This window comes from Sarcophilus harrisii, chromosome 3 (assembly GCF_902635505.1).
Source record: "Sarcophilus harrisii chromosome 3, mSarHar1.11, whole genome shotgun sequence".
Taxonomy (NCBI): Eukaryota; Metazoa; Chordata; class Mammalia; order Dasyuromorphia; family Dasyuridae; genus Sarcophilus; species Sarcophilus harrisii.
The window spans coordinates 413711088-413723378 of record NC_045428.1 but is presented as its reverse complement, the minus strand read 5'-3'; the positions used below and the strand labels follow the sequence as shown (position 1 = coordinate 413723378).

The following is a 12291-nucleotide window of genomic DNA, read 5'->3' as shown; positions in this document are numbered from 1 at the left end:
CGTGGCTTATTCGGCTTCATGTACTTGACCTTTTCAAATGATTGGCAGGTCTAAATGGCTACGGCAACACAGTAATTATGTGCTAGCTGGGTTATGTTCATTTCATGAGAGAGAAAAAATCCTACCACAATGACACAGTTCTTTTGGGTAGTAGAAAACATGTCCCCTTCCCACATTAGCTAAATAAAAGAGAATAGAATCTTTCTGTTAGTCACAATGATACCCTCCCCTTCCCACCTCAGATTCAGTGCATTCTTTAGGCATTATATAAACATTCAACGTACACTTACCATGCCCACCTTAAGGAATTGTTTACTTTATGGCTACTCTCTTACATAATTAAAATGTTTTGAAGATGCTGGTTTTGCTCAGCAACACACTTCCACCCACATTGTTTGAATAATGAAACCCAAGCTTTTCCAGCACAGTTTATGGCCACAAAGACAATATTGCTTCATAAGGACACCTAAGTTTTTCATTACAGAGGAAGTGTAAATAGTTCTAAAGGAGCATGTTTGTTTACCAAGTACAAAAAGTATCTAGTTAAGTGTTTCTAAAATTGAAAATATTAAAATACATTTTATATGAAATCTTTTGAATTCTCACAAATTTTGTTGTGAATTCTGGCCTTAAGATCCCCAGCTTGTGACTTTGCCCTACCCTGGGACTATTAGTGGCCAATCAATGAGAATCAGACTGGTTTTGGTTTGAGGTATAGTCCTTAAGAAATCTAGCCAGGCTTATCTCAAGATATTTTGGGATGCAAAAGAAAAGAAAAATATTGATTGGCCACCAATAGGTCCCAGGCCAAGACCTTGGTCCTTGTTTAAGTCCTGGTCATTTTTGCTTTAGCCAGAAACCCTAAAGGTCTTCCCCTCCCAGATTCATTCATTTATTTATTTACATGATTTTTTTTTGCCTAGGTGAAAAAAGGAGATTTCTTTGCCTTAATTGCTAGCTTAACCTTAATCACTTGATGGGCACAGCCTCTGTCAAACTGAGATCTATTGAAAATCGTAGCTTAAAAGTTCCAAGATCTCCCATTACATCCAGGCCCAATTTCAGTTATCCTGGACCCAGATGGCTCTGAAGGGGAAAGTGAGGCAGGTGACCTTGCATAGCCCTCCCGCACTTAAATTCCATTCACCTGCATGTCATAGCATCACTTCCCTGATGTCATGGTCCTCTTCAAGAATAAAGGACAAATAGCAACCTCTTTGAGTAAAGCTGGCCCACAAACTGGAAAACTCCTTTCCTTCATTTCTTCCTTCCTCCCTCCCTCTCTCCCTTGCTTCCACCCTTCTTTTCTTTTTTCTTTCCTTCCTTCCTTTTTCTCTTCCTCCCTTCTTTTCTTCTTGCCTTCCTTCCTTCCTTCCTTTTTCCATTCCTCCCTTCCTTCCTCCCTTCTTTCCTTTTCCCCTTCCTCTCTTCCTTCCTCCCTTCCTCCCTTCTTTCTCTTCCTTCCTCCCTTTCTCCCTTCTTTCCCTTCCTTCATTCTTTCCTTCCCTCCCTCCTTCCTTCCTCCCTTTTTTCCCTTCTTTCCTTCCTTCCTTAAGTGTCTACTCTATGCCAGGCACTGTTCAAAGTCCTGGAGATACAAAAATAGGCAAAAGACAGGCCCTGCCCTCAAGGAATTTACAATAGCATGCAATGTTTTGAATAGGATAAATAGGAAATAATGTACTGAATGAAATTAGAGAAATTGGGGAAGGTTTCCTATAGAATGTGAGATTTTAGTTGGTACTATATTTGCTAGTCTGGTAATAGGCATTGCATTTATGGGGGGGGGGGGGCTTTTACATGTACACTCCCTGACCCAAGTAAAGGCATTTCCCTGCTTATAATAATGATGCTACCTCCTATCACCTCTTCCTAAACCCTTTTAATACTTTCTTCCAAGTATCTCTTCAAGATACGTCTGAAGCAGCATCTAGATCTTGTGAAAAGAAGAATAAATAATTTCTTCCAATTCCCTTCCCCAATAATTTATTTCCCCCTTTTGGTGGAATCTGGAGGTTTTTGTGCACATTACTGGTTTGCAAGCATTTAACAGAAGCTTTTCACTTTGGAATGGTAGACCATTAGAAGAAGCCTAAATGCTAAATTTATAGTAATATCTATACCTTGAATGAGATTTAGAAACCTTGGAATTTTATACATAAGTAACATTAGATTAATATTACTGTGCGGATTTTAACTTTGTTTTTGTCTGCCTTTGTTAGGATTTTGTAACACTTTTCACCTGTGATAATGAGATCTTTAGATTTGAGGCCATCTGCCCTGGTGCAATTTTCTGTATTCAGAACAATCTCAGAATTTAACTTGTGCACTTATTTTCTTAATATAGGTCACCGTACATTGTTTATTGGAGTCCATGTTCCTCTGGGAGGAAGAAAGAGTCACCGACGTCATAGACATCGTGGTCATAAACATAGAAAGAGAGATAGAGAAAGAGATTCGGGATTAGAGGATGGAAGGGAATCTCCTTCTTTCGGTAAGAAATCTCCCTCTCCCCCACTTCATCATTGAAAATAATCAAATTTTGTAGAAAAAAATCACAAGTTTATGGAACTAGCAATATTCTGCCATTTTCTCTATGTACTTCCTTAAGTAATCAATTTTGCTTTGGAGTTTAAAATAGGAAATACAGCAGATACCTTAACATATAAATTTTCTTGAAAGAAAGTGGGGCAAAAAAGTTTGTATCTTTATGATTGTTCTCTTGTCTATTTTATCTTATGGAAAGGAAGACTTGTTTAGGTATGACATGGAGAATTAAAATTTGAATAATAGTTCTCTTTTTAAAAAAAATTTTTAATTCAAAGAGGATAGATGTTTATCAAATTTTTGCTTAGATTGCTATAGTTGCTAAATGTTTATTTATTAGGGCATGAGAGCTTTCTAAATGTGAAAATTCTACTTAATCAAATAAACTGCAAAACAATTCAAAATATGTTGATGCTTTAGCTTTTGAGAACCCACAGAATAGTGATTACTATGTAGAATACTCAAGGCTTTTTTTCTTATACTACTGTGGACAATTATCAAGTTTTTGATGATTCATTGAGTATTTAAAATTTTTCAAGGTATCATGAAGGAAATAAAAAGTGTACAACATGATCCCTGAACAATATACTTAAAATCTTATTAGAAAAACAAGAAAGTTGGTCTGAAGGAATTTGAGACAAATATGATAAATTATAAAATGCTAATTTGATCAGTCAAGTGATCCTGAAAGAAATATGAGTAGTCAATGAAGGAGAAAGACATTTTGTTTAAGATCCAATGTTCACTTCTGTGTGAAGGGCTATCAGGAAAGGAATGATAATTAGTCAAGTTGGAAAAGAAGGGTTATCGTATGATCAAGGAAATGCCAGATCACAGCTATAAACTCTTCCATCTCTAAGTCTCTTAAGGAATCCTTGAAAATTAAAAAAAAAAAAAAAGTTTATTATTTTTCGTTAAGTTGTTTTTTTATAAAGCTATATATGAAATTATTTTGAATAAAGATCTACAAAAATATCATCAGATAATAAGGATTAGAGTTCTAAATATGTAGTATTCAAGAAAATATCTTAATAGAATCTTAGAAAAAGTGTTATAAATAGGTAATGATAGACTATACTTCAGTTCATTTGGGAACAACATTATTAATATTAACTACCAAGGTTTACCCCTAGCCTCTACATAATTGTCTATATGTTAAGTATTCCATCATCTTCCCTCCATATTATCAACTAAAAGTTTCATGTACAATCATTTTTTCTATTCTACTATGCTATGCAAATGTTTGTTTTATTTCATAAATTCAGAATAAAATATATTTTTAAAAAGAATGATGTTTTTAAAATGCATATTTGTTCATTTAATATTAAAGAAATCAAACTACTTAATTGGTAGCAGTCATATAAACATCCAAATCAATTAACCATATTTGAAATTATAATAGAGTTATGTATAAATAAAACTATCTGAGTTAGTTTATACATTCAGTTGGAAATTCTATGATCACTTGTTGAATGTATTGTAGAGTAAAGGTTTGGACTAGATGAACTCAGTGACTTTATAATTTTCTGATAGTTTCTGATTGTATTACTCAATGAACCCTGATATTCCTTCTTTCTATCTCTAAAATTCTAAAATTTTTGTTTGGTATCTCAGAGTGAATTCATGATAGAGACAGGATTAGGGCCTAGTTCCAATGACTCATTGGTCATTCATTGCTTTTCTTTTTTCTCTTTTGATTATTGCATCCAACAAACATTCATATGGCATCAAGGTGGCACAGTGGATGCAGCATTGGTATGGAAATCAGGAAGATTCTTCTAAGTTCAAATCTGGCTTCAGACATTTGCCAACCGTACAATGTAACTTAACACTGTTTGCCTCAGTTTTGTCTTCTGCAAAATGAACTGGAAAAGAAAATGGCAAACAACTTTATTATCTATGCCAAGAAAACACTGAATTGAGTCACTAACAGCTGGACATGACTGAACAACAATGAACATTCATTCTTTGAATTGAGTTAAATATAGAAAATATATTGATTTTATTCAACAATACTTTAAAATAAATCCATTTCTTAAAGCAATGAAACACAAAAATAATTGATAAACATTATTTGAAAAGTATATCTTTTGAAAGTGAGAATTAAAGAAATAAGTATGTAGATAGTTTATTCCAGTAGTTATTTTTTGTTTCATACATCTTCAATCCTAGCTCCTTCTTATCCACTTAGATGTCCCTGATTCTTTACAAACAAAAAAGCAAACAACCAAAAAAACCCTTTTATTGATCCATCTACTTCATCCAGTTCTATCTCTGTCCTTTCTTTCATTTCTGTTGCTTTAAAAAATCTTCCTGTACTCACATCTGTCATTTTGTTACCATTCTCTCACTTCTTAATCCATTGTAACCAGGCTTCTGCCCTTACCATGACACAAAAATTGCTTTTTCAAAGGTCATCAATCCAGTGATCTTTTCAAAATCCTTAAGCAAGTGAATCTCTCTGAGGTGACTTTTCACCATATTTTCCCGAATATACTCTCCTTCTATCTTGGTATTCACATAGGAGGGATATTGCATATTGTGAGACTAAGAGATCAAAGTGAGTAGAAATAGTATCATATGGTAGTTTAGAGGAAGTATGCCCTTAGATCCTCTTGATTTGGAGAATCTGTATTTAGTGAAAGCAAATGGTGTAAGAATATCTATCAGATTATGTAGAAATCCTAGATAATAAAAAGGTAACTGCTAAATACTTAGAAGGAAAAGTGATGATAATAAACACAATAGTTATCTGGTAGTAACTGATCTTATTTTTTTCACGTCTATATTTTCACTGAGGTGAATATGGTGAAAGACATATCCTAAAATTTTGGTTAATTTTTCCTTAATAGGTATTGAAACTCCTCAAGATTTCATTGAGTTAGGAGAATAAAGGTTCAGACAAGATATTAACATTTTTTCCTGTTCACCTTAGTACAAAAATAATTTATATAGAACTTCAGGAGTTCTCTAGTGATTGGCTGTTTGACCATAGTGAGTGCCTCCAAGGCAAGAGGTTTTATTCAGGAGAATCAACTCAAAGCATGCTAAATACATATTCTTATTGAGTAGCAAAATTTCCTTCTGTTAAATGACCCAACTAGGTATCATTTCATTAAAATATTAAACATAAACTAACATAGAGCAGACCTAAACCAGAATGAGAATGTTTATCAGTGGTCATGTTGTATGTGGCTATGGACAGAGTCATGGCCACAAGTACCAAACAATTCACATAGAATCCATAAGAATTGAAAAAAGTAATTACAACTATAATCAGATCCACAGTAACACTAAGAGACTGGAAGAGATGAGTTTGTTTTTAATTTCCCTTCCCTTAAGAATCATGCCAGTGGTCAGGCACTAATTATACCTAACATGACTTCTGAGATACTACTTACTGTCTCTTTCTTTTCTCCTCCTGTTCCTTCACAAAACCCTTTGGTATTTCCTCTTCTTAATTCTTCAGAATTGTTCTAAAGGTTCTCTTCTATGTTCCATTTTCTCTCTCCCTTTTGCTATTCTCTTTTTTGGAAACAAGTATCAAACGATATTTTATTTAGAGAAAAGAAAACTTATAGAGCAACATAGAGAGAACTGAAAGAACTGAAAGCAGATTAGAAATTAAAAATACTAGTAAATTGGAAGCCATGAATTAATACATTATTTTAAGGGCTAGTAATAACAAAGGAGAACAAAAAGAATACCAGTGACCAAAATGGAATTCAGACAGAAGTAAAATGAAAAATTGAGTTAAACAAATAAGAGAAAGATAATTTAAAAGCAGCAGTCATGTGAGGTAATATAGTTTAATTAGTTATTAAAAGAAGAAATTCAACAGAATATAAAATTGTAAGGAAAATAAAGTTTAAAACACTGTAACCTTTGATTGTTAGAACTCTAATGAAACATGAAAAAACTGCTTCACTTTTAATGATGGCACTTTAGGCAACCTCTATAATGGAAGAGTGTAGAAAGGCACGTCATCATCTAGTAAAAAGGAGTATTTTTAATTCCTTAGGGAAATGCAAATGCCAGTGTAATTTTAGGTTCTATGGTAGTCATTACAAGACCCTTAATTTTAGACTGAATTTTAAATTAACCACACGGACATTTTGACTTCGCTTGCTGGAGAACAAAATAACTCTAAGCCCTGGTGTTCTTAACAGTGAAATTTATCAGTGATTAGTTACAGCAAGGGAAATGAAATTGTAAACAAGCAAGAAAAATTGAGTTGATTTCATACACACACTTATACATGCATACATACATGTAAACTATGAAAATGTAGAGAATAATGTATAGAATTTAATATTTGATGGGAGACCTATCCAAAAAATATGGAAAATCTGATTGAGAAAGCTGTAATAATAAATTGTCTTAATTATTACAAGATCTCTGTCACAAGTGCCCCAGAAATATCTGATTGATAAGGATGCATTTAATACTCTGAAACAGTTGTGATGATATTCATTTGTGAAACACTTATTCTAATAATCCCTAAAGATTGCTGACATGAGGAGTACAGTCCTTGATTCTGATTTATGTTCATTTAAATTCAGTTACCCCAGTCTTACTTATCTTTTTCTTATTTTCTGGAATGTCATATGATTGAAGTATTAGTTTATAGCAAGATAAATGCTTTGATTTCTTTTGAGGAAGAACATAAAGTGAACTGTATCTGTATGAAGCAATTTCCTTTTTTGATATAATCTTTGAAGTCTGAAATAAGGACCAAAAATAAGACTCTCTGTATTTTGAAAATTTTATTCTTCTTTTTATAATCTCCCATCATCCACAAGACTTTTGGTGAATATTTATACATGTTTATATGTTGTCAATAAATAACACAAGAATTTGAATGTCCATTTAAAAAATACTGTTAGCACAGTGCCTTTCACATCAAAATGCTTAATGAATGATTATGAATTTTAAAATTATGTTAATGTCCATCACTTTAAAAAAAAGACAAAAAGAAAGGAAACATCAATATAACGAAAAGTAAATTATAAAAATTCCACTTTAGCTCTAATAATTCTAAGTTCTAATTTGTGTAAAGATGAACATCAGTTTTAATGGAGCCTCGTTTTCATTAGTATGCAACACTAAACTATCACTCAATTCAAGCTAATTTGGTAAACTGGTATTTAAAATCTTGGCCAGAGAAAGAGCCAAAAATGAAGCAACAACAACATCCCAATGTTAAACAGTAATGCTTTTTGGTGGACATATCTCCTGAAAATGGAAAATCCACATACAAATTATTCAATACATACAGATATATGCATGTATTAAATCTATCCAAATAATAACAAATTAAATGAGTTAGCAAAAAAACCCTATTTTAATAATATTTTTCTCTGCTTGTTAATGATATTTTTATTCCTGCTTTTTACTAGTTTGGTGATTAATGGTGTGGGTAATCAAGGACTATTTTTCTTTTAATTTAGAAAAGTTTTTCGAAATAAAATCAACTAGAATTTCATTTAACATACTTTTATGGCTAACTCATCTAAAACCATATGTCCCAAGTGTAACTTTCTTCTTAAAATTTTTTTATCAAACTTCTGTTGTCTTCAAAAGTAGCTTGTAGACTTGCACAGAAGGAAGTATGAGTTGTTGGGGTTTTTTTAGTATATTTTTTTTCCTAACCATTTATTCTATTTACCCAAATTTCTTAGGGATGGTCTTCTGGAATCAAAATTATTTCAGAGTATAGGATAAAGTTGGTTATAAGTGAGGCACACTTGTTCTTATAAAAGAGATAAGATGTTTCTTTTTTTAAATTTTTTATGTCTCTTGTATTTACATTTTTAGTTGTTCAGTTACTTTTCAATTGTTTGTGACTTTTTGTGAACCCATTTGGAGATTTCTTGGCAAAGATATCGAAGTGATTTTCCATTTCCTTCTTCAGTTCAATTCACAGAGGAAGAAACCAAGACAAACAAGGTTAAATGATTTGTCCAGGGTCACAGAGATAGTATATAAGGCTAGATTTGTAGTCAGAAAGATGACAGACTTCAGTCTGTGCACCACCTAGAGGCAGATATTTACATTAAACTGCATTTCAAACATCTCTACCCTTCCCTTTTCTTTTGAAAGCTATCTGTTGTAACAAAGAATAAAAAAGAGAAAAAAAAAGTTTAACAAGCCTAACTGAAAATCAACCAACACTAAATGCAGTTCTACATCAATTATTTCATACTGTCTATAAATACAAGAGGGAAATGTATTCTCACATTTCTTCTGTGGTGCCAAATGGGTCATTATAATTTCACAGCATTCAATTTTATTTTTTTATTGTTGTTCTTTCTGTTTACATTGTGGTAGTCATCACATGGATGTTTTCCTGGTTCTTCTGCTTATCTCACTTTGAATAACTTAATTAAAATCTTACTGTAAATTTTTCAAAGGATTATTGATAGTTTGTATTTCTTCTTTTGAAAACTATCAATGTTTTTTGATCATTGCTGGGAAATGGTTCTTGATTTTATATATTTATGTTAATTCTTAATTTTAAATTTTGGATGTCAGATTCCTTTCAATTTATTTAATGCAGGGGTTTTTTTTTCTGATCCTAGATTAGTTTTATTTTATATATATCTATTTTCTTTATTTAATCAAGATTACATAATTTGTATTTTATTCTCATAGCACTTTGAACCCCTATTCTCACATGACATTAATAAGATTAGGGATTGTCCCTGTGATTTCATAGATGTAGAAAACTCTCATGAAGATACTCTTATCTACTAAAGCAAAGCAGGTCAGTAATTTCTCTGCAACTTAAAGTCTTAGAGAATTGTCTGGGGGCACTGAGAGGGCAAATGATTTCCATAGAATCAAGTATTCACTGACAAGAGAGAAGAATGAGAAAAAGCTTTTATTAAGTACCTACTATGTATGGACTTTACACTATGCTAAGTCTCTTACAAATATTATCTCATTTAATCCTCACAACAACCATGGCAGGTAGGTGCTGCAATTATTCTCATTTTATAGTTGGAGAAACAGATACAGTTTCTCCAGAGAGTAAGTAACTTTGTTAGGAATCGTCTGAAGTTGAATTTGAACACTGGTCTTCCTGATGTCAGGCTAAGAACTTTCTTCATTGTACTCTCTGGCTGCTTAGCTCTAAGGTCAGCTTTGTGTCCAGTATGACATTGCCTCCATGGGACTTTCACTTCTTATTGTGCTATAGAGTAGTTATAATTCTCCTAACTTATTATTGGGCAATTAACTGGAGAGTGCAAGTCTTATTTACATTCCTATTCCTCTTGGTGCCTAGCAAAGTGCTTCTCCTCCAGAACTTTAAAAGTCCTTAGATGACAGTGTCACATTTTGTTAGGCCCTCTTGTTGTCTGTGCTAAGTCAGCACCGTCTTCCAGAATTCAGAATAAACTTAAGACCATAAAGAGGCTCCATAGGAGAAGGAAGTGTCACACTTTATTGGAGAAGGTGGCCAATAAATGTTTAAATTGGATTTAATTAAAGTTTGGTAGAATAAGGTTAATATAAAAACGTGACTTGCTCCTGGTGACAACAGCATCTGTCATTCCTGTGTATGCTTTCTTTAACTCCATATTTCCCTAAATTAAATGATTATTTTGTTTTCAATAGGGATTCATGGAGGCCTTTAATTTTTTTATCCCTTTCTCTGTGCCCTAGCAAATAAGAATACATAACTCTTCCAATAATAAATTGCAGTGAATATGGCAATAGATCCTTCCATATGATATATCATATTCTTGGCTGTTAAAATGATAGTTTGGGGGATTTTGCAGTATTAGGCTATTCTATGTTTTCACTGATTGTCATACAAAGAGGTAAAGTAGTCACTATAGAGAAAATATTTACCCTACCCTAAAGAATGCTTTCTGAATTAGATAAGACTGTAATTTTGTGAACTGTATGCTATGCTATTTTAAGGTCCCCAGATTTGTATAAAACACAGCCCCTGAACAAAGCATTTGAACAATTACAGTAGGGAAGAGAGGATGTGAGTGTCTCTCTTGCTCTTGTTCTCTCTGAGATTTTAAAAGCCTGAGGCCTATTGTGGACGTAGCATAATGCCTAAAGAATCATTTTTGCTTTAAGAAATGAATGACAAGATATGGGAGGAACAACAGACAAATTTCCAGTTTGAAGAACATGCCTCTTGTGCCTGACAGCATTTTTTTTCAGCACCTCCATTTGTCATCGTGTCTTATATTAAATAGTCCTTGATGAAAACTTGACACCGTACCTTAGAGTTTAAAAAGTCTTCTTGTTCTTGCTACAAAAGTTCTCAGGTTTATTTTGTTGACTAGTCTTTCAAAGTGTTCTTCATGGAACCACTTGCTTTGTTAAACTGCAATAATACTAGGGAAAATCCCTAGAGTACTGGTTTATGATTACTGAACTGGGACTTTTTTTGACTTAGATGCAAATGCACAGAGTAATAATGCTAATAGGTAGCACTTGTATAATATTTGAAAGTTTGCAAAGCACTTTGCATATTATTTCATTTGACTCTCAGAAAAATCCTTTTTGGGGGCAGTGATTATCTCCCCCATTTTACAGATAATTAAACTAAGACTGGAAGAGATAAGTCATTTACATAATCACATAACTAGTGAGTACTAAGGATCAGATTTGAACTTACATCTTTTAATCTCCAAGTCTAATACCCTATTTATTGCACCCCTTAGATGTTTTCAGCAATAGAACTTTCATTTTGATAATATGTGATAAACCAAAACTATACATCCTTGAATGCTTATAAGTACAAAAATCATATTTATACAAAGTAAAGGGAACTGAATTAGAAGGAGAACAAGTAGGAAATGTTTTAAAGATACAATGAAGCACAATTTGAAAGATAAAGCAGTGCTATAGACTCTGTGCAACACAGCTAAGTGGCACAATGGATAAAGACCTGGGCCTAAAGTCAGGAAAACTTGAATTCAAATTGTACCTCAGATATGTACTAGCCATGTGACCCTGGCTAATGACTTAATCTTTGTTTACCCAGAAAGATAGCTAGGTGGCTTAGTAGGTAGAATGCCAGGCCTGGAGTCAGGAAGATCTGCGTTAAATCCAGCCTTAGACATTTACTATAAACAAACTTTTATGTCCTGAATTGTTATTCGGAAAAGTTATCATTCAGTAATTTCAGTCTTGTCCCATACTTCATAATCCCATTTGGAATTTTCTTGGCAAAGATACCAAAGTAGCTTGCCATGCCTTTTCTCTATGAAGCAGATAGAATTAAGTGACTTGCCCAGAGTCACATAGCTAATAAGTATCTGAGTTCAGATTTGAAAGGAAGAAAAAGTCTTCCTGACTTCAGGCCCTGTATTCTATGTATTGTGGCAAGTACTGCCCTGTTTGGAGAAGACAAAGATGAAATTGTTTCAGAAAGATTGATAGTTTCAAATACAATGTATCATATATATACATATATATGTATATATGACATATTTATATATATATATATATATAAATATGCCATATATATGTCTTTATTTTTGTATTTTGGGGGTTTTGTTGGGTTTTTTTTTTTCCCTTAGGGGGTGAGAAGGAAGAGGAGAGGCAGAGATAATCATTATGAAATTTTATTCTTGCTCAACTTCAGAGTGGCTAAAATTTCATTTTATTATTTAGATTGATTTAGTGGCATATTTTTGGCATTTACTTATTTTTTATATTGGGTAGAGACCAAGAGAAAGGGAGGTATGAAAAAATAAATATGAATGCAGAATT

The 12291-nt window shown here is 32.8% G+C and overlaps 1 protein-coding gene across 6 annotated transcripts in view; it reads left to right on the top strand.

Annotated features, from left to right (window-relative positions):
* SLC4A10 (solute carrier family 4 member 10) overlaps positions 1–12291 on the top strand; it is a 361700-nt gene that overhangs the window by 163597 nt on the left and 185812 nt on the right. For all 6 annotated transcript variants that reach the window (XM_031960579.1, XM_023499232.2, XM_023499231.2 and 3 more), the window contains exon 3: positions 2348–2494. In XM_031960579.1, coding sequence (XP_031816439.1) covers positions 2348–2494 — 147 coding nt within the window. The remainder of the gene's footprint in view (positions 1–2347; positions 2495–12291) is intronic.